Raw genomic sequence first — 20,741 nt, 5'->3', positions numbered from 1 at the left:
ATGATAGAGACGGAGCTGGCGGAGGTGGGCCCCTTCTGCCCTGTGTGGGGCCCGCCCCGGGGGCCCTGGCAACCCGGTAAGAAATCCAGAGGCTGCAGCACCCCTGTCCCAGAACAGGGGTCCTCAGATCAAAGTCCAGGAAAGAAGGGAGGCTAGAGAAAAGGAGGAGTTGGGCCAGTTTCTCTAATCATTCGTTGCTGGAGTGGGGAAGGGAAGCGAAGCGGGACATGGCAGTTTCCGGAAGAGGTCAGGGCCTGTCAGGAGGAAGGGCCCTACGTCATCACCCGAGCTTTCCACAGACTGTAGGGTCGGCTGGGTGCTGAGGAGCCGAGTGCTCTGCGTGGAGCGGGCGTGTGGCGATCCCACCGTATTTCGAAGTGTGCTTGAGGCAGCCAGGCTCACTGAGAAGCAGCAGCAGCAGAGAACGGGTGCAGGCAGAGCAAGACTGTTGTTTAGACACAGACCTTGAACTAGTTTGGCTAACATGGCCAAGAAAATCGGCATGATGGGGAGTTCCACAGGGAACGAATTCATGAAAAATGAAATGAGCCAATGCAGCGATTCGCACCTGTAATCCCAGCCGTGTGGGGGGTAGAGATTGGGAAGATCGTGGTTCCAAGTCCCCCATCTCATTTAACTGCTGAGCCCGGTGGTTTGCATCTGTGCGGTGCCAGGCAGGCAGCACTGGTGAGCGTGAGGTCGGGCGGGCCTGGGCATGCAGCCGGAAAGGCGAGACCCTGAAAGAAACCGGGCAATCGCGCTAGAGGGGCGACGCACCTGCGTGATGGAGCGCCCTGCGCTGAGCCCGAGATCATAGAGATGAGCGGCTCGAGCCGGCGCCGTGGCTCACGCCTGCCCGCCGTCCCAGCTGCTCAGGAGGCTGAGATCTGGGGACTGCAGTTCAAAGCCAGCCTGGGCAGAAACATCTCCGAGACTCTTCCAAAGTCGGAAATGGCGCTGTGGTTCAAGTGGTTGAGCACTAGCCTTGAACACAGGCTCAGGGACAGTGCCCAGGCCCTGAGTTCAAGCCCCAGGACTGGCAAGAAAGAAAGATTAGGTAACTAAAATGCAAGTAGAAAAATACATGAAGGCAGAAGTGTTGTAACTGAAATTTAAAATTCAGTCGGTAATGTCCCCGCTGAGCAGCGCCAGCCCGAAGCCTAGCGAACCCTAAGACCGGCGCTGGAAAGCCCCCCCATGCCTGCGGGCCCGCTCACCCCCTGCGCACCTTCACCCTGAGGCAGGTTAGGGCACTGCCAGAGGCTGTTCTGGAGGGGATAGAGGCGGCTTTGGAACTCGGGTTCTGGGGAACACTTCATTGTGGCCCCTGCTGGGAACATGGCTGCCCATGGCATGCCGCCATGGCTGCCCGCCACGGGGGTGCTGACCCCCCCATGCATTGCGTTCCGCTTGCATCTCCCCTAAAGCAGCGTGCAGAAAAGCGGGAGGTGGTGGTTGTGGGTGGCGGGGGCACGGTCGCTGGCAGGGCTGGCCTCCTGGCCTCGTGGTTCATGTCGCTGGGTGCCAAGCGTTCTTCCGGCACGCCGGGCTTGGCATGACCGGCCAAGCGCAGCGGGCAGCGCATGCGTGCCGTCCCGAGGAATTTTCCATGCCCCTGAGGCCAGCCAGCCAGGCTGGGTCCCGGGCCAAAGGCAGCGGTGGCTCGGGATGCCCTTGTCCTGGCCAGGACGTGGCTCTTGCCTTCATTTCCCAAGATGCTGTGCCCAGGGGCAGCGCGCCGCATCCCGTGTGGGCGGCGTGGCCGCAGCAGTGCGGTACAGGGGCTGCTTGAGCGCGTGGCGTGGTCTGCGGGTTGTGAGTTTCGGGCGGGGGAGAGGCGGCAGCTCTGGAGGAGCTTGTCCCGCCTGGCGGCCGCAGTGCAGTGCGCCCTGCGTTCCAGCCTGGGGGCGGGGCTTTGACAGATGGGCGACACGGCCTTTGCTTCCGCGGGCTGGGGTTCCGGGGAGAAGCTGGCGTGAGTGTGTATAAACAAGGAAGTAAGTGAGCACACGCATCAGAGCAACACGGGCCCGCTGTGGTAGGTCGGGATTGGGTGCGTGAGGTGTGGTTGGGAGTGGTGGTGTTGACCTTGGAGAAGGCGCTGCTCTCGGGGTGGAAGACAAGGTGCTCCGCTGGGGCTGCAGACGGGGGTCACTGGGTTTCATGTTCAGGGCAATGAGAAACTGCTGACAGGTCTTGAGCAGCGGAGACAGGTGATCTTATCACAGGTGTGACCTGTTCTGGGCACGTTTGCACATGGGGACGGTCTCAGAGGCCGCAGGCAAGGCAGTGGTGACTGGGCCGGTTCAGAGTCCGCCAGCTGCAGGGGCAGGCAGAGTGGAGCCTGGCTGAGGGCCAGCAGGGACCCTAGGGTGTCAGGAATGAAGGGATGGAAGACAGGGTTGCCGCCCGGGTTCAGAAGGACTTGGGGCTGTTGCTGTTGGAGTGGAAGCATCGCACCCCCGCAGCAGCGCGAGTCTGGACAGAGCCCCTGCCACAGAGCTCGCAGGAGCGCAGCCGGAACTGCAAAAGGCTGCCTGGAAGGCGGGCGCTGGGGGCTTGCGCCTGTCAGCTACTCAGGAAGCTGAGATCTGAGGATGGAGCTTCAAAGCCACCCTGGGCAGCAAAGTCCATGAGTTTGTTTTTTTGTTTTTGTTTTTTTTTTCAGTCGGTCATGGGGCTTCAACTCTGGGCCTGGGCGCTGTCCCTCAGCTCTTCAGCTCAAGGCGAGCACTCTTGAGCCACAGCACCACTTATTTTCTGGTGGTTCATTGGAGATAAGAGTCTCATGGACTTTCTTGCCCGGGCTGGCTTTGAACCGTGATCCTCAGATCTCAGCCTCCTGAGTAGCTAGGATGACAGGCGTGAGCCACCAGCACCCGGCTAGTCCATGAGTCTTATCTCCAAAGAGCCAGAAATAGAAATGTAGCTCAAGTGGCAGTGTACTAGCCTTGAGGGGAAAGAAAGCAGCTCAGGACAGCACCCAAGTTCCAGCCTAGGACCAGCGCACACACGCAAGAAGGCTCCATGAGCCCTGACCTGCGAGCTCATCTCTGCTGTGACACCGACTGCAGGAAACCTCTTCCTCACACGGCTCATCCAGCTTGCCTAGGACCGTCCCCTCCGCCTGGAGCCAGCCTCAGCCTGCTCCTCAGCCTCTCAAGCCGGCTTCCACCGCGCCACACTCCACAGCTTCCCACATGCAAATGTTGATGTTTTTTTTGGTAGTTTTCATGTGTTTGTGTGTGCGCGTACATGTGTGCACGTGTGTTGCATGCACGTGTGTGCCAGTCCTAGGGCTTGACCTCAGCCTAGTGCTGTCCTTGAGCTTTTGTGCACTCATAAGCAAAAGCCACGGTTCTACTCTAGCTTTTTGGTGTTTAATCAGATAAGAGTCACATAAACTTTCCTACCTGGGCTGGCTTTGAACTAAGATCCTCAGACCTGTCACCAGCAGCTCTATCCGTATAGCCAAGAGCTGCCTGGCACAGAGGAAAGAGTTGGAGGAGAGGTTCGAGCCTCGGGGATGGTGGCCTGAGTGGAAGTGTTGTTTGTTGACCGTTGCCCTTCAGGGTTAACGAAGGCCTTACCTACCTTCCAGTGAGGGTTCCACGGCAAGTCCTGACTCAGCCCTGCTCTGGGGGCCGCCCTGCGCCTAGGTAGACCGGGCTCAGCCATTTGCTCCAGGCCTGAGTCCTGACCTTCCTGCTGGATAGGGGGATGAGGACAGGGGTGCCTGGCGGCTCCCAGGAGCGCAGGGGGGTGACAGCACTGGACAGCCTAGACCCCACACCACGAGCCACACAGTGCCAGCTGTGGTTGGTGTTGCTGTGTCTGGTGGGGTGTTGAACCAGGCCACCTCTGGATGGTGGCTGCTCACAGAGCGCCTCGTCACAGGACTGACAATGTCAGAATCAGGAGAGCCACCGGGTATAGATGTGCTTGAGCCTGTCCTGGCCTTAGATAACTGGAAAGGGCAAGGCTGGCGCCCACCTTAGCTGGAAAGGCAGCCCACCCCCCCCATGCTCCCTTCCTGCCTGCCCTTGGCTTCCAGGCCAAGCTGCTGACCTTGGCCTTGCTTTGCTTACTCCTGCCTTGAGCTGGCTACCCCATCCCCCACCCCGCAGCCTTCTGCAGCCCGCTCGCTCCAAGGCTCTCGAGCCTCAGTCCTGCCTCCACGCTGTCTGGCCCCCACCCCTTCCTTCGCACACGGCGCGCTGTCCTCCTAGAGCCGACACAGCCACTTGAAGTGGTGGAAAGACAGTTCCATAGTCCTGGAACTAACTGGGTGTGATTAAGAGTGCGACCCTCCATGCAGTCACGTTGATTTTGTAGAGAAAGGCAGACATCAGAGGCCACAAGACCATGGGGACAGAGACTGGACTGGAAGCAGCTGCGTGTCAGAGAGGCCACCGGAAGCTGGAAGGGACAAGAACCCGCCCAGAGCTTAGGGAGCTCAGTCCTGTTGGCATTTGGGCTTCCAGCTTCTCTCTGGAACGGTAAGAGGATCTTCAGCCTGAGTTAGTGGTAATGTGTTCTAGCACCGCAGGACATGAACGGGAACGGGAAGGTCGGGATTCTGCAGAAAAGTGACCGAGCCAAAGCCGGGCCCTGGGCTGCTGCAGTCCCCCCGGGGCTGGAATTCCAGCCTTCCATCGGCCCTGGTGTTATGTCCACACTTCCTGTCCAGAGCCTCCAAATTCTTGCCCAGTTGCCCACCTCACAGTTGGCAAATGAGGGGTTGGAGTGGTCACAGTCTCGGGCCCCCTGGCAGTAGTCAGCCTGGGTGTGGCTCAAGGTCAGACCAGAGACACGGATGAGCAGTCCAGCTCTCTGGCGCACACCTCCTGCCATCCCCGGTTGAGCGCACAGGCTGGGCAAAGGACACTTTGGCACTTGACAATAATGTTTGCATAGGGGTGTAAAGTGTTTTTACAACAGCAAGGAGCTGTGTCTGTTGAAGTTAGCACATGCCAGCGGCCCGCCCACGACCCAGGGGAAGCGCACAGGCAGCGCCTTTGTTCTGTGTTCTCAGGTGGAGGGTGCACACAAGGCCCGGGAGGTCAGATGCCTGAACCTTTAAAGCTGGCCAAGGGCACGCATGCCTGGCATTGCCTGTGTAGACACGGAGCCCTGCAGCTCTGCAAGCGCTCTGCTCGTCTTTAGACTCGGCTTTGTAAAGGACATCAAAGAGTATTCTAGACTCTTCTCTGTGGACATCACTTCAGGTGAGCGCCAGGTTTGTCCCTGGGGGCCAGGCAAGCAGGCCCCCTTCCCACAGACAGCACTGCTCCCAGGGCCGGACTGCTCTGGATCCCAGGCCTGAGCACCTGGGGCTCCCAGATCACTAGGCGAGCCTCGGGCAGAAGGCTGCAGGGGTGCCTCACTGCTTGTCTTCCCGTGGCTCACCCTCCACCCAGGATGAGGGGCACCGCGCTGTTGGGGACACTGGTTGCCCTGGCCAGCCTACAGCAGGTGGCTGTGTCTTTGAGGATCGCAGCCTTCAACATCCAGACTTTCGGGGAGACCAAGATGTCCAATGCCACCCTCTCCAGGTACATTGTAGAGGTAAGCACAGGAGGACCTGTCCTGGGGACAGCCAGCTGCATGCAGGGTTGAGTGCCTCCAGCCTTGTCAACTGGGGGAGACAGCAGACACCTGTCACATGCCATGTCACGTAACAGTGTAGCTGTGAAAATGCCCCAAGGAACAGAAGCTGTAACGCTAGTTGTAGCCTGTGTGTGTCCGGGAGTGGAGAGGGCCGTGACCTGGCTTGGAGAGAAGAAGGTCCCCACAACACCTGGCTGCCCTGGCCTTGCCCCTTAGATCCTGAGTCGCTATGACATCGCCCTTGTCCAGGAAGTCAGAGACACTTATCTGGTAGCCGTGGGGAAGCTGCTGGATGAACTCAACCGGTAGGTGACCATTCATCTGGGTGGCAGTGAGCAGGTCTCTTGTGTCAGTAGCCGGCCCCAATGAGACCCTTGGTTCATTCCATTCAGGGACGCACCGGACACCTATCGCTACGTGGTCAGTGAGCCACTGGGTCGCAGCAGCTACAAGGAGCAGTACCTCTTCTTGTACAGGTGAGGCCCAGGGCCACGGCTGTGCCCCAGCATGGACGGGGCTGAGGTGGTCTGGGTCTAGCAGAATGCAGGGTCCCGGGCTAGGATGAGACCCTCGGGTCCCTGTGGGCACGCTTGCAGGCATGGGGAGGGGCGGCTCTGAGCTCACCTTCTCCCACAGGCCTGACCAGGTGACCGTGCTGGACAGCTACCACTACGACGACGGCTGTGAGCCCTGTGGGAACGACACGTTTAGCCGAGAGCCAGCCATTGTCAAGTTCTACTCCCCGTTCACAAGTGAGTGCCTGTCACGCTCCGTCTCTGCTCTGCACAGAGGCAGTGCTTATTAGCGTGTCTGCTTTTTCTCAGGTGTCAGGGAGTTTGCCATCGTGCCCCTACACTCAGCCCCCGCTGACGCTGTAACCGAGATCGACGCCCTCTATGATGTCTACTTGGACATCCGGGAGAAGTGGGGCCTGGAGGTGAGGCGGGGGCCAGGGCCTGGCCTGGCCTGGGGAGATCCTGCGTCCCTGGGCCAACAGGTGCTGTCTCCTTTCAGGACGTCATGTTGATGGGTGATTTCAATGCGGGCTGCAGCTACGTGACGACCTCGCAGTGGTCCTCTATCCGCCTGCGCACAATCCCTGCCTTCCAGTGGCTGATTCCTGACACTGCGGACACCACAGTCTCGTCTACGCACTGTGCCTACGATAGGTGAGTGCGGCCCTCACCCTCACTGGTGCCTGGCGGCCACTGTCCCACCTCAGGCTGCTTCTGTATGTGGTGCTGAGGAATCGAACCCAGGGCCTCATGCTTGCGAGGCAAGCGCTCTACCACTGAGCCACCTGCCCAGCCTGAACTCAAGGCCTGGGCACTCCCTGAGCTTCTTATTGGCTCAGGGCTAGCATTATACACCACTTGAGCCACACAGCGCCACTTCCGGCTCTTTCTGTGTATATGTGGTGCTGAGGAATCGAACCTAGGGCCTCATGCTTGCTAGGCAAGCGCTCTACCACTAGGCCATCTTCCCAGCACTGTAGTCTGGTGTTTTGTCAGTGGTCTTGGCTCCACCGCCTGAGGAAACCTTGTCTCCCCGGCTTGACTGCAGGATTGTGGTTGTCGGGAAGCTGCTCCAGGAGGCCGTCGTTCCTGGCTCAGCTGCTCCCTTTGACTTCCAGACCGCGTACCACCTGAGCGTCCCACTTGTAAGTGCCTCACTTGTAAGTGCCCTTGACCGGCACACAGCGGGGGGAGGTGGGGGTGGCGGGTAATAGCGAGCATGGCTCCCTCCTACAGGCCAAAGCCATCAGTGACCACTACCCCGTGGAGGTGACGCTCCAGTGAGCAGCATCGTTCCTCAGCACATCTGGACAGACATGTGGATTAAGAAATAACTTTTTAATGGAGATAAATAAAGCGGTGGTGGTCTCACTACTTTCAGTGTCCAGGCCTCTTTTGTGCCTCTGAGACAGATGGACTCCTGTCAGTGTTTCTCCAGGGCCTTAACAAGAAGGTCATTCAGACGGCTAACCATGGGCCTGGGGTCATCCACGAGACCTGCGGCTATCATGGCGTTGTCATAGATCTGTAAGGCAGGGAGGAAAATGCATTAGAGGGAGGACAGGGACTTCCCCCCTTCTAAGCCAAACCCAGTAGCTCCCCTTACCTGGTCCACAAGCAGCTGGGCCAGCTCTGGCTCGCCTTCTCTCAGCTGGTTGAGCTTCCTGATCAGCGTGTGCCTGCAATGATGGGAAACACCAGAAAAGTCAGCTCAGATTGAGCACTGGGTCCCATCCTCAGTACCACATGAACAGAACAGGCTGGAAGTCAGGTGCTATGGCTCAAGGAGTAGAGTGCTAACCTTGAGCTTCGGGACAGCAGTTCAAAGCCCCAGGATTGGGGGGGGGGGGGCAGAATTTCAGGACAGAGGGGCCCAGGGCCAGTAATCTTGATGCCTGACCAGCTCAGGAGATAGTGACTGCATCTCTGGTGTCTACCTATATCTTTGGTGTCTACCTATATCTTTACAGAAGCAGACCCTGTACTAGAGGCAAACAGAAAATGGGTGTGCATGCTGTAAGGTGGATATGTACATTCACCTTGGGTTGTAGTGATGACGGAGGCTGCTAGGGGTTGGCAACAAGGTTCATTTTAAACTTCACATAGGTACAGTCTCAACTGTCCTCTAACTGCACACAGGTCTGTGCTCTTCCCTGGTCCATATGCTGCACAGTAGAACGCCCACACATGCAATTTGTAAGAGCAAAGTGGCACCTGGGGTTGATCTCCAGCGTGGGCTGCAGCAGCTGGGCGCGCTCCTCCTGGGTCTTGGCCAGCTGCTGCATGCGCAGGAAGTGCCGGGCAGCTCCCATCTCCAGCACTGTCACCATGGCAGGGTGGGTGTCCAGGCGGAAAGTGACCTGCAAACAAGGCAAAGGTGGGGTGGAAGGGTTGGCTGTCCAGCCAGGGAGAAGGCACTTCCGGAAGCTTACACAGAGTCCCGCCTCCTCCCCCCAAGACCAGAAGGTCGAAGATGTCCACATGGTACTGTTTCCACCTTAATCCTCCAGCTTACAAGCTAAGGCCGTCAGTACCTGGATCCTGTGGCACCTTGAGTCCCAACACAGGCCAGACTTTCTGTGTGTCAGCCTGGCCAATGGGGGGAGAATTTGGGCTGATTTGAGCCCCCACTCCCTGACATGTGCCGTGACCTTGTCTGCTAATCAGCCTGGGGACAAGCTACTCAAAGCCGACTGTGTGTGGGGGGGTGGGGGGGTACTGAGGCTTGAACTCAGGACATGGGCACTATCCATTAGCTCTTCCTCTCAAAGCTGAGCACTACCACTTCAAGCTTTATTGAGTCTCAGACTTTCCTGCGTAAGTTGGCTTCCAACCACAACCCTCAAATCCAAGCCTCCAGAGTAGCTAGCGGTTGTAAGGCAGGGGGGTCGTGTGATCCAGTCTGATGTGCCGTCTGTAGTTCCTTCTCAGTCTGAGGCCTGCCTGCGCCCAGCCGCTCCTGAGTGTGGCCATGAGCCCCTGCCCTGCACAGGACTGTCCCCTCTTGCTCTGAGCTCTCTGAAGGCCGGCAGCAGCCCGCACTGGGGCTACGATGGCCTGGCACTAGTTTGAATCCCTACTGTAGCCACTGCGGCTCCACAGGGTCTATACCAGGCTGGCCCCGGGGACCTCAGCTTGCTGCACCCGAGGCCTGAGCTCTCTACCGTGTGGGGAGGGCGGGCCCAGGCTTACTGCCATGGCGGGACCCCACATGGCGGCACTGTGGCCAGGGTGGCCGTCGGTCCCGGGCAGCCTCACCTTCACGTTGGCAACTCGAGGCCCCAGCGCGTTCCTCATCCAGGCCATCAACTCCTCCGTCTCCTTCTCAGTCAGGCGCTCACTGGCTGCAAAAGAGCGGGAGTCACAGGCCTGGGGCCCTGTGCAGCCCTGCGCACCACTGCCCTCCCCAGCCACCCTGGAAACATCCCACCTCCGGTGGAAAGAAACCTCGGGGGGCTTTGGCGCCTGTGGGTGCTTAGTTCTGTTAAGGAGACATCCTGCTAGGATGCTTCCAAGCACCAGCCCAAGCGCGGGTGGGCTGCCCACCTCATGCGCTGCCCAGCCCCGGAGAGGGGCAGAGCCAACCTGGGGATGTGTCCTCCAACTTCTCCTCCTTGTAGTGATCCACCACGATGTCCGTCTCCACCGAGATCAGCTTCTTCTTGTCGAACTCACGCAGGTGCAGCAGGGTGAGCTCGTCGAACTGCTCGTAGCAGAAGAGCACCTGCAGGCGCCCCAAGCTCCATCAGCCAGACAGCGAAGGGGAGCCCTGCTGGGGGCTTTGGGCCTCTAGGCCTGACTATTCGCCAGAAGGTTCTGAGAGGGGCTCTGTTGGTGCGCGAGTCCCCTTCTGAAGGTGAAGGCTGGCTGGCAGACAGGCCTCCCCGGCACGGTCCGACCTCCCGGCGTGGGCACATCTGGTCACCCCTCCCCAGCACCGAGCGTGAGTTTGAGACCCTCCTTCCGCAGAAGTGGCTTGCTCACCTCTGTGTTCTTCTGCTTCATGGCCTCATAATAGGGCGAGTGCTCGGCCAGGTGGCGGCTGGGTGCGCACAGGTAGTAGATGTTGCGGGTGCCGGGCTGCATGCGGCTGGCGTAGTCGGACAGGCTGGTGAGGCGGCCGGCCGGCAGTGCCGAGGACTCATAGCGCAGCAGCTTCGCGATGTCCTCCTGCGCACACAAGGCGCTCACAGAGGCCCGGCACCTTCCCCCCCAGGTGGCCCAGAGCCACCCAAGGCCAACCCCGCTCCCCAGGCCCTCTGCTGTCCTCAGTGACACAGCCATGGGGTGAAGCCCGCATGACCCAGATTCCCGTGCTGTAAGAGGTCCTGGAGCGGCCCTGCACGCCAACGCCGCGTGCAGCAAGCCGGTCCCTGCAGCTGCAGCCGGGGGCCGCCTGGTCTAAGCCACGGCCCCGACAGCAGAGCGCAGGAGACAGCACTGGAGCCTGGGGAGGTGCCGGTGACCGGGCTGTGCCGGGTGAAGGGGCTGGGGGAGCACGGCTGTGCCTGTGTGCGCACGCTGCGGGGACACGCGTGCAAGGCGTGTCTCGGGGAGAGCTCGGCACGTGTGAACTGCAGCGTGCTGGGACCACAGTGCGATAAAGCAGGGGCAGCAGGGCTGCAGCAGGTCTGGGTCCCCAGGGGTGCTCTCCCACGCCCGCCCCACCCACACCCACAATTCCTCAGCCGCCCCCCCTCCCTGCGGGCCCCTGACTCCCATCACCCACCAAGAAGGCCCACGGGGTCCCACTTCCTGCCAGCCTCCAACGCGCAGGGGCCAGGAGGGGAGGCCTGGCCCTTCGGCCCGTGCCGGGGGTAGGGCCGTGCGGTGTGAACCTGACCTGCCAGCGGGGCGCTAGGAGCACGGTAACGCTGGCCTCTGGCTGTCTGAGGGGGTTTCAGGGAGGATGAGCTGAGGAGGAACATGGGGGCACTGCTCTATAGGTTGGGGTTCAGGTGAGGTAAGAGCGGAGAACATGCTTGCGTCATGACAAACATTTGCAACTGGGAGAGGGAGTCCTGCCCACGCCGCACCGCACGCCGGACGCTGAGAGGCGCCGAGGCCCGCGCCGCACCGCGCCACCGAGGCCCACGCCGCACCGCGCCACCGAGGCCCGCGCCGCACCGCACGCCGGACGCTGAGAGGCGCCGAGGCCCGCGCCGCACCGCACGACGGACGCTGAGAGGCGCCGAGGCCCGCGCCGCACCGCGCCACCGAGGCCCGCGCCGCACCGCACCACCGAGGCCCGCGCCGCACCGCACGCCGGACGCTGAGAGGCACCGAGGCCCGCCCCGCACCGCGCCACCGAGGCCCGCGCCACCGAGGCCCGCGCCACCGAGGCCCGCGCCGCACCGCGCCACCGAGGCCCGCGCCGCACCGCGCCACCGAGGCCCGCGCCGCACCGCACGCCAGACGCTGAGAGGCGCCGAGGCCCGCGCCGCACCGCGCCACCGAGGCCCACGCCGCACCGCACCACCGAGGCCCGCGCCGCACCGCGCCACCGAGGCCCGCTCACCTTGACCTCCTGCTCCGCAGAGGTCACGATGCCCTCCCGCATGAACAGGCCGTAGTCTTCAAAAAACTTGGCATATTTCTCGGCATCTTTTTTGCTCTGGTCAATGAAAAACTTTATCACCCTCTGCTGTAGAACATCTCGAAGTTTCCTGCAAAAGAGAAGTCGATGCGGGTGAGCTTGAGTACCAGGACAGAGGAGGCAGGACCAAGGGAGCCGGGCGGTGCCACACGAGGGACCGCACTGCCCCCTGCAGGCAGAGACGTGCATGGACGTCCCCTGGGGAGGACCGTCAGCCACACTCAAGCCCAAGTCTACTGCCTGAGGCTCCAGGAAACTGTCAAGATGAACTGCCAAACGCATGGACCAGAGCACCCACGGGGGCACATGATCTAACAAACTCGGCGTTCCGTGGGGGAGCGCGATGCCGGGTGATAAGCCACGCCACAGAAAATCACATCTGACAGTCCCAAAACAGCGCGGAAGGAAGCGCCTGTGCGGAGACGGACTTAGCCTGGATGCGTAGCGCGAAGGCTGGGCCGCAGCTTTCCAAAAACAAGATTGTGCGCATCAGGCCCAACGAGGCCTGCGGCGCCACGTACGGCACCAGCTAACAGTGCGGCAGGCCACACTCCCGTCAGCCTTGACTTTCCTTTGCAAAAGTAAAGCTTCCGCTGGGCACTCGTGGCTCACGCCTGTCATCCTAGCTACTCAGGAGTCTGTGATCTGAGGATCATGGTTCAAAGCCAGCCTGGGCAGGAAAGTCTCTGATCTCCAATGAACCACCAGAAAACCAGAAGTGGCGCTGTGGCTCAAGTGGTAGAGCGCTCGCCTTGAGCTGAAGAGCTGAGGGACAGCGCCCAGGCCCCGAGTTCAGGCCCCACGACAAAAAAAAAAAAAAAAAAGGGCTGGGAAGGTGGCTCAGTGGTAGAGCGTTTGCCTTGCATGCCTGAGGCCCTGGGTTCGATTCCTCAGCACCACATAAGCAAAAAAGAAAAAAGCCGGAAGTGACGCTGTGGCTCAAGTGGTAGAGCGCTCGCCTTGAGCTGAAGAGCTGAGGGACAGCGCCCAGGCCCAGAGTTCAGGCCCCACGACCGGACCCAAAAAAAAAAAAAAAAAAAAAAAAAAAAAAAAAAAAAAAAAGCCACAACCTATCCCCCACAGTCCAGAGCAGTGACAACAATTCTAAAACTCACGCTTTCCTTCCTCCTCCTCCTCCTCCTCCCCCCCTCAGCCTCAGGTGAGAACGGGACTGGATCAGGACTGAGGAGGACCTGTGCAGGTTCACAGCTGGCCGAGGGGAGGGCACGGACAAGGGCCAAGAGGAAAGCGAGACGGAATGTCTGACCACGCAGGGTGACAAGGCCCCAACAGTGAGCAATGAAGCCAAGCTGGCTTTGGATCTGTCACGAAAAGGCTACCAAAGGGAGCTTCCTCACTGCCAACAGGGCATCTCCAAACACCAGAGGGGAGAAACTAGAATGTCGCAGAGTAACGTACTAGCATGTGCTGGGCAGATTTCTAATACCAGGCCCAGGGGCTCACCCTGTGATCCCACCTAATCAGGAGGCAGAGATCATGAGGTTCAAGATCTGAGGCTGGTCCCCTGGCAAGCACTTGAGACCACTTGCAAGGCTGAGACCTGAGGACCGTGTTTCAAAGCCAGCTCAGGTAAACAAAGCCAAGACACTCACCTCCAACTAACGAGCAAAAAGCTAGAACTGGGATCACGGCTGACTCAAGCACAGGCAGGAAAGTCTGTAAGACTCTTTATCTCCAATTAACCCCCCAAAAGCAAAAGCAAAGCTGTGGCTCAAATGATAGAGCACTAGCCTTGAACAAAACTGACGGTGCCCAGCCCCCGAGTTCTAGCCCAGCACTGACACGATCTGAGCAGGGAGCCCGCTGTGGCCGCACCCCAGCCCCATGACGGACGCACCTGATGAGCGCGCTCTCCTGCAGGAGCTCGCGGCTGAGGTTCAGGGGGATGTCCTCGCTGTCCACCACACCTGAGGGGACGGCACCGTCACACGCCAGCTTCTCACAGCTTTCCTCCCACAGCCTGGCCTGGCATGGGCCACGTACGGCGAGGAGGAGCAGGGAGGAAGGGGCGCCCTCCTCCACCCCCCGCCCACTCCCCACAGAATGGGCACAGACAGCCTGGGGTCAGGTCAGGTTGAGGGTCAGGCCTACATGTACTTGGGGACTCAGGAGACTCGGGATACTTGGCAAACATGTTCTGGATTTTACTTTAAAAGTCCTAAGCCAATGCCAGGTGCTGGTGGCTCACGCCTGTAATCTTAGCTACTCAGGAGGCTGAGATCTAAGGATCATAGTTCAAAGCCAGCAAAGGCAAGAAAGTTTGAGGTTCCTTTTTTTTTGGTCCGGTCATGGGGCCTGAACTCTGGGCCTGGGCGCTGTCCCTCAGCTCTTCAGCTCAAGGCTAGTGCTCTACCACTTGAGCCACAATGCCACTTCCGGCTTTTTTCTTTTTGCTTATGTGGTGCTGAGGAATCGAACCCAAGGCCTCAGGCATGCAAGGCAAGCGCTCTACACTGAGCCACCTTCCCAGCCCCTGAGGTTCTTGTTTCTAATTAGCCATCAAAAAAGCTGGAAGTAGAGTTGTGGCTCAACTGGTAGAGCACTAGCCTTCAGCATGAAAGCTCTGGGGTAGGGTCGAGGCCCTGAGTTCAGGCCCCAGCACTGGCCTGTGCACACATGTACACACAAAACCCTAAATAGACAGAAGTAGTAGGGTACCTGTCTAATCCCAGCACTAGGGAGGTTAAAAAGGACTGTGACTTCAAGGTCAACCTGACCGGGCTGGGAAGGTGGCTCAGTGGTAGAGCGCTTGCCTTGCATGCATGAGGTCCTGGGTTCGATTCCTCAGCACCACATAAGCAAAAAGAAAAAAAGCTAGAAGTGGCGCTGTCGCTAAGCGGTAGAGCGCTAGCCTTGAGCTGAAGAGCTGAGGGACAGCGCCCAGGCCCAGAGTTCAGGCCCCACGACCGGACCAAAAAAAAAAAAAGGTCAACCTGACCCACACGGCAAAATACTGTCACAGGCACCCCTCCTACACCAACAGTCTGTGCCTTTGTGCTGTTATAGAAAGGTCTAAACGTGAATTCTTTACTAAGCCATAATCTCAAAATCTTGGAACTTGTGTTGCTTTTTTACGCACTGAGCGAACTCAGCGCGCCCTCCCTCCCTCCCTCATCAGCAGCTCCTGCTGAGGCTGGCAAGCGCCATGCTGGCGTGCCAGGCCATGCTCCGCACCAGCAGCGCGCTTGCGCATACCGCCCACGGGCCCCCCAGGCGTGTGCCCGACCCCGTACCTCGAACGAAGCGCAGCCACTTGGGCAGGACGTCCGTGGCTTTGGTCTGGATGAGGACCTTGCGGCTGTACAGTGAGACGCTGGAGCCCAGCTCCCGGCTCACATCAAACATGGATGGTTTCTGGGGGCAAGAAAGGGCAAGGCTCGCTGGCATTGGCGGAAACCCACCCTAGCCACGGGAGGCGGGGTGATGGTGGCGCAGGGCTGGCCCATCCTAGGCCAGCCCCGGTGATTATGCTGCCCACCCTGTGTTCCAGGAGCCTCAGGCCCAGGATCTCCCCCGAAACCCACTGGCGGGGAAGGTGGACTGTCCGGCACTGCCGCCATCCTGACTCATTCTCTAAAGAGACACAAAGGTCCGGCAGATCCCCAAGAAGCAAGCCAAACCACGCGCCGGGGTCAGCCAGCAAATCCACAGGCCAAAGGATGAGTTTTACATTTTGAAAGGGATGGAGATAAATTCAAAATGAGTATTTCATGAAATGTAAAAAGGCAAAAAATTGGAGGCTAGGTGCAGTAATTCAGGTCTATTTACCCTTGCTACACGGGAGGTAAAGTTCATAAAGAGCCCAGCTCGAGCACAAAAAATGAGACCCTATTTTAACCAACAAACCAGACACAGCTTGTGGTCTAGCTGCAAGGGAAGCATGAATATGCAGATCAGGGCCAAGTAGACCCAGGCATAAATTAGATCCTGTTCAAAAGGCAAAAGCAGCTGGGCTCTGGGGCTCACGCTGTAATCCCAGCTGTAAAGGGAGCCAGTCCAGGTAGAGAAGATCCTGTGAGACTCCTATCTCCAATGAAGCACTCAAAAACCAGAAGTGGTGCTATGGCTCACAGGGGCAGAGCGCTCGCCTTGAAGAAGAGCTCAGGACAGCACCAGCCTCGAGCCCCACAACTGCCAAGACAAAGAAAGGAGCGCCTGACTGGCAAGCACAAACCCTAGTTGGAAATGAAACCAGAGCGAGGGAACCTGGGCGCCGAGTCGCAGCTCACTGTGCCCGCCTCGTGTGCAGGGACGCCGCCGGCAGCCCTCTGTCCCTCTGTCCCGGCACAGTGTCCACCGTTAGCGCAGGACTGTGACCAGAGAGCTACTCAGCCCACCAGAAGCACTCCGCCTCAGCGCTGGCTCTGGGGATGGTCTAGGCTGAGGGGGAGGCGCCGCTGGGCAGAGATCTGGCATTCTAAACATGTCCTCAGGACACGGTGGCTCTGGCACACAGAAGCCACTTGAAAACAGGCAAGATCCCGCCTGGTTCTGTCCCAGATGGGTCACATGATGGAAGAGTGGGGGGGGAGGTCATAAGTGGAGGTGTGGTAGGCAGGGGAGGGGGTCCTGAGCAGTGGGCGTGATGAGGTGGAGGAAGGGGGGGGTCCTGTGGTGTGCTGAGGTGCAGGGGTGAAGATGGGGGGGTCCTGAGCGGCGGGCGCAGCGAGGAGCAGGGGGAGGCCGGGGCTGCCCCATGCCAGGCTCCCGGGCACTTCTTGTGGCCCGAGCCAGGGCACAGAGCCCGTCCGCAGCCTCAGCCGGCCCTGCGCGCCCACAGCCCATCTCTGTCCCCAGGCATGGGCGCCAGGCCTGCACGGCCAGACGTCAGGGGAAACGTGCCCCGTGGGTGGCCCTGTGCGCCTCACCAGAAACATGGGCTTCCCCTCGGCTGGATGGTGGGCACTGAGCCGCCACCGTGGGGCGCCAGCCCCTAGCCCCCAGCACCCAGGGCTGAGCAGGGCGCTCACCGTCTCCGGCACGTAGAAGATGCTGCGGATGTTGAGGGGCGCGTCCGTCTTGTAGTGCAGGGTGTAGCGGGGCTTGTCGTGGGCCTGGGCGATGTAGCGGTAGAACTCCTCGTGCTGTCCCTCACTGATGTCCTTGGGGTCCATCATCCAGACAGCCTAGATCCGGGGACCAGTGGGGAGCGTGTTTACAACACTTCCCAACAGCACAGCAGGGCCGGGGGTGCTGGGGTACAGACCGCGCCCCACACCGGCACCTCCACCCTCCAACACTGGGGCAAGGGACGGGAAAGACACAACCAACGCTCTGCAGCAGCACACCCCCTCGGCCCACGCAGGATAGAGTCGGGAAGGGTCCACAGGGCCACCCGCGAGGGTGGCTGTCCTGCCACAGGGGAGCCAGCGAGCAAGACCCCTTCCTCGTGAGAGGTGCCATCGCCCGCCGTCACGGGGCAGAGCCGTGAAACGCCAGGCTCAGAGCAAGGAGCCGACGCGACAGGACAGGTCCACCAGCCCCTGCCGCGGGCAGTCCTCACGCAGCCACAGCCAGGCCCGGCCGCCAGGTTGCGAGAGGGTCACTCACTCTCCTGGAGCCTGCGGCCCAGGGGGCTGCGCCGGGGACCCCGCTATGCCCCTGGGACGTCATCCTGGAGCGCGTATCCCCCGCACTGGCCGAGCCCGAGGGCGCCTAGGACCGCACCTGCAGGGTGTTGATCCTCCGTCCGTTGAGGAACAGGGGGAAGCTGACGAAGTTGCTGTATTTCGTCACCACATCTGCAGGAGACAAAGATGAAGACGCACGGCCGGGGCAGAGCAGGAGGCGCCAAGCGCACGAGGCTGCGGCGGCGCCCGTCCGTGCGGCCACCGCTTCACAGGGCAGGGGCAGGAGCAGGGCACAGGGGGGACGTGTGCTCCCCCCTGCACGGGAGGAGCATGCGCAGAGAGGGAGGCGGGCTGCTCAGGGTCTAAGGCCCCAAGACACCACAGAGGCTGGGCGTGACCCACGTGCTAACCGCCAGCCAAGCGGCCAGTCCCAGAGGGCGCAGGGCTCCCCATTGGCTTTCGGTGATAGAGAAGCGAATGGCTCGAGGCCTTCTGTGTATGAGCGTTGCGCATGCTCATAAATTCTGCTCATTTGCTTTCCTTTCAACACGCAAAGACCAACAAGCACTGCAGGCGCAGGCGCTGCACGCTGCGTCAGCTGGCCACCACCTGGCAGGGACTCGGACCACGCCCGCCCCACGGAGCCCCCCTCACCCGGGAGGGTCACATGGAGCACCCTGGCGCCTGACCTCGCACGCGGCCCTCTCCGGAGAACTCCCTGCAGTCGGGTTTGAGGTGGATGATTATTTTGGTCCCAGTTCGAACTCCGGACGCTTCGGCAATTTCGAACACTCCAGAGCTAAGACACGGGCAAAGGGAAGACAGTTGAGCGCTCACTCCCTACAAAGCCGAGTGCAGAAATGTGCACGCTGGGGTTTTTACAAGTAGAATCAAGCCAGCACGCAGAAAGGTGACCAAAAATAGCCTCTTCCTGTCTGGCTTTCTGAGGTGGGGAGCAGGGGTCTGGTTACGATTCCAGGCTGGCCTTGAACTTGATCCTCTTGCCTTGGCCTCCCAAGTGCTGGGCTTGTTATAAGCGCGCAGCCCACATCTGACTTCCTGCTCCAGGTAACGGACGCGGGGACAAGGATGCCTGCGTGTGGCACGCGTCGGCCCCTCCCCCAGCCTCCCGGGCCCGAGTGACTCGGGGCACAAGGCCTCGCTCAGCTCCCACGCCACCGCGGGCTGCCAGCAGGGCAGAGCCGGGCAGAGCCGAGGCTGAGCCGGGGCCTGGGGAGCCTGTGCTCACTGAATGTTCAGGAATCTGTGGGCAGCCGGGCTCCCGCCAGCCCCACGCCCCACACAAGCCGCCATCGCACTAGCCAGAAATCACAGCTTCCAACCTACGCTTCAATAGCTGAGGTGCCATCCTCCCACCGACCTGCCGACAGCCGCCCGGGCGCAGGGGAGCGGCGGGCGGGCGGGCGGGCGGGCAGCCGTGAGGCACAGCCTGGCACGGCAGGGAGACGAGGCTGCGTGCACCGGGTGAGGCCCCGGCACTGGCCCACTGGCGACAGGACTTGGGGGCTGAGGCGGCCAAGGCGCGGCGGGGCGGAGGGGGCCCAAGGCGCAGGCAGAGAAGGGTGGGCAGATGCAGGCTCACAGCCCAGCCCAGCCGCGGGGTCCAGTGCTGCACAAGTCACGGTGACCAGCCCCCACGGGCCACTTGTGCCCCAAAACAGCAGCTCAGACTTCAGGCCAGCAAGCCAGAAAATGCCAGAAAATGTAGAAAGCCTCGTCCTTGCCAAACTCAGCCGACCCGTGACTTGACACGTCCTCAGGGACCAGGACGCGCCCCACGCGACCGGTCGGCTACTTGCTCACCCATCGGAAAGCCACTGGTAGCCTGGACTCCCCGGGGCTGCCGAGCGGGAGTAGACCTCAACTCTGTCGGCCACCATGAATGCCGAGTAGAAACCCACGCCGAACTGCCCGATGATCTTGCTGCTGGCCTCAGCCTGGCTCTGCAACGCTTCCAGAAAGGCCTGCGGTGACAAGAGGCAGGTTGGAGGAGGCTGCCGCCCCCTGCTGGCAGCGGACATCAGGCCAGGCATTAGAAGCCAGGCCTGGGAGCGGAGCAGAGCAAGCTCCCGGCTGGACCAACCAGGAACCAGGCTGCACCCCACGCCCAAAGCCACACTGCCTCCGCCAGCGCCTGCGGCCTGCCGTCCCGCACGAAGCAGGCCAGCGCCGCCCACGTAGGGGGGCCGCGCAGAGCGCGCAGTCAGCCCCCAGCATCCCAGGGTGGGTGGCACCCTGGCCACTCAGGTCCTTTCTGTAAGACGGTGCAAGGTTCATCCCACACGCTCTTCCCTGTACTTGGAATAATGTGGTGAAATAAGCACTTACACAGCTACTTACACTACCGCCCGGTGTAACACTGGCCCACGCCACTGCCTTCTCTGGAGTCAGTGACAATCCGGGAACAGTAAGGCGGGACCGGAGCGAGCGGCGGCGGCAGGCTCTGCACTGCGCGCTGCGGCTCGGGCACCCAGGGCTGCTCAACACTGGAGGTGTGGCAGGGGATGAGGAGCCCACTTTTACTTATGCTCTGGTCTTTTCGCAGTCATGTGCACAGAGCAGATACTAGCCAGGCCAGGCAGACGATCCTTAAGGAAACTATCCAAGAGCTTCACGGGCACAAATCGGTCATGGGGCCTGATCTCCGGGCATGGCCACTGTCCCTGAGCTCTTCAGCTCAAGGCTAGAGCTCTACCACTTGTGCCACAGCGCCACTCCCCGTTTTCTGGTGGTTCATTGAAGGCTGGACTTTCCAGCCCAGGCTGGTTTTGAACCGTGATCCTCAGCTCTCAGCCTCTGGAGTAGCTAGGATTACAGGCGTGAGCCACCAGCACCCAGCACACAGATTCTTAAAAACAGAATTTGAGAGTCACTTGGGAAAGGGTAAACTAACAAGATACAAGAGGTCTCAGGCTCCAAAAGAGGTGGTCGGGGCCTCCAGTGTCTGCCTTAGGTTGGAACAGAGCCTGAGCTGACAGCGAGCCTCCTGTCCCAACTGCGGCCCAATGGCCCACATAAACCGTGCACTGTAGAAGCCAGCGCCTAAGCTCCTCCTTGTGAACTGCTCTGCCTGGGCATAAAGGCCGCCTGACTCCGCAGGCTGACTGGGCCAGGCCCGCGCAGCGGATACAATGCTGAGTGCTGACTTCACAGGAAAGCGTCAGGAGGGGCTGGGGCGTGGCTGGAGTGGTGGAGCTCCAGCTGTGATCAAGAGGGGGAGCAGCGCATTCTGAACTCAGGATTTGAACCTGGCACACACCAGTTTGCAGCTCTGTACAAAGCACTCGCTCCAAACTCTTCATTCATCGAACAAGCGACTGCAGTGCTGCGACAGGCTGAGCGCCGCGGCGGTGTGCGGGGGGAAGGCGACACGCGAGGCACACTTACCTTTGACCCCGACCTGGCGAT

At 60.5% G+C, this 20,741-nt stretch overlaps 2 protein-coding genes across 2 annotated transcripts in view; one reads left to right on the top strand and one right to left on the bottom strand.

The window, feature by feature from the left end:
- Positions 1-7,499, top strand: LOC138814592 (deoxyribonuclease-1-like). The gene is made up of 11 exons (XM_070003620.1): positions 1-76; positions 4,336-4,499; positions 5,036-5,228; positions 5,421-5,568; positions 5,827-5,915; positions 6,003-6,086; positions 6,247-6,362; positions 6,435-6,547; positions 6,625-6,779; positions 7,174-7,270; positions 7,362-7,499. The coding sequence occupies exons 4-11, from the start codon at positions 5,422-5,424 to the stop codon at positions 7,407-7,409; spliced, it is 849 nt and encodes a 282-aa protein (XP_069859721.1). The 5' UTR covers positions 1-76; positions 4,336-4,499; positions 5,036-5,228; position 5,421; the 3' UTR covers positions 7,410-7,499.
- Positions 7,445-20,741, bottom strand: part of LOC138814596 (heat shock protein 75 kDa, mitochondrial) — a 24,288-nt gene continuing 10,991 nt past the window's right edge. The window contains exons 6-19 of the mRNA XM_070003629.1: positions 20,721-20,741; positions 19,137-19,297; positions 18,002-18,111; positions 17,410-17,483; positions 16,713-16,868; positions 14,976-15,096; positions 13,580-13,649; positions 11,644-11,791; positions 10,110-10,295; positions 9,711-9,849; positions 9,384-9,469; positions 8,340-8,485; positions 7,732-7,804; positions 7,445-7,650 (exon numbers count right to left, since the gene is read on the bottom strand). The exon at positions 20,721-20,741 is cut by the window's right edge and continues 1 nt beyond it. Coding sequence (XP_069859730.1) covers positions 7,549-7,650; positions 7,732-7,804; positions 8,340-8,485; positions 9,384-9,469; positions 9,711-9,849; positions 10,110-10,295; positions 11,644-11,791; positions 13,580-13,649; positions 14,976-15,096; positions 16,713-16,868; positions 17,410-17,483; positions 18,002-18,111; positions 19,137-19,297; positions 20,721-20,741 — 1,593 coding nt within the window. The 3' untranslated portion in view covers positions 7,445-7,548. The remainder of the gene's footprint in view (positions 7,651-7,731; positions 7,805-8,339; positions 8,486-9,383; positions 9,470-9,710; positions 9,850-10,109; positions 10,296-11,643; positions 11,792-13,579; positions 13,650-14,975; positions 15,097-16,712; positions 16,869-17,409; positions 17,484-18,001; positions 18,112-19,136; positions 19,298-20,720) is intronic.

Source organism: Dipodomys merriami, unplaced genomic scaffold (assembly GCF_024711535.1).
Source record: "Dipodomys merriami isolate MVZ:Mamm:240054 unplaced genomic scaffold, mDipMer1.0.p SCAF_60, whole genome shotgun sequence".
Classification (NCBI taxonomy): Eukaryota; Metazoa; Chordata; class Mammalia; order Rodentia; family Heteromyidae; genus Dipodomys; species Dipodomys merriami.
This window is presented reverse-complemented; position numbering and strand designations above follow the sequence as displayed.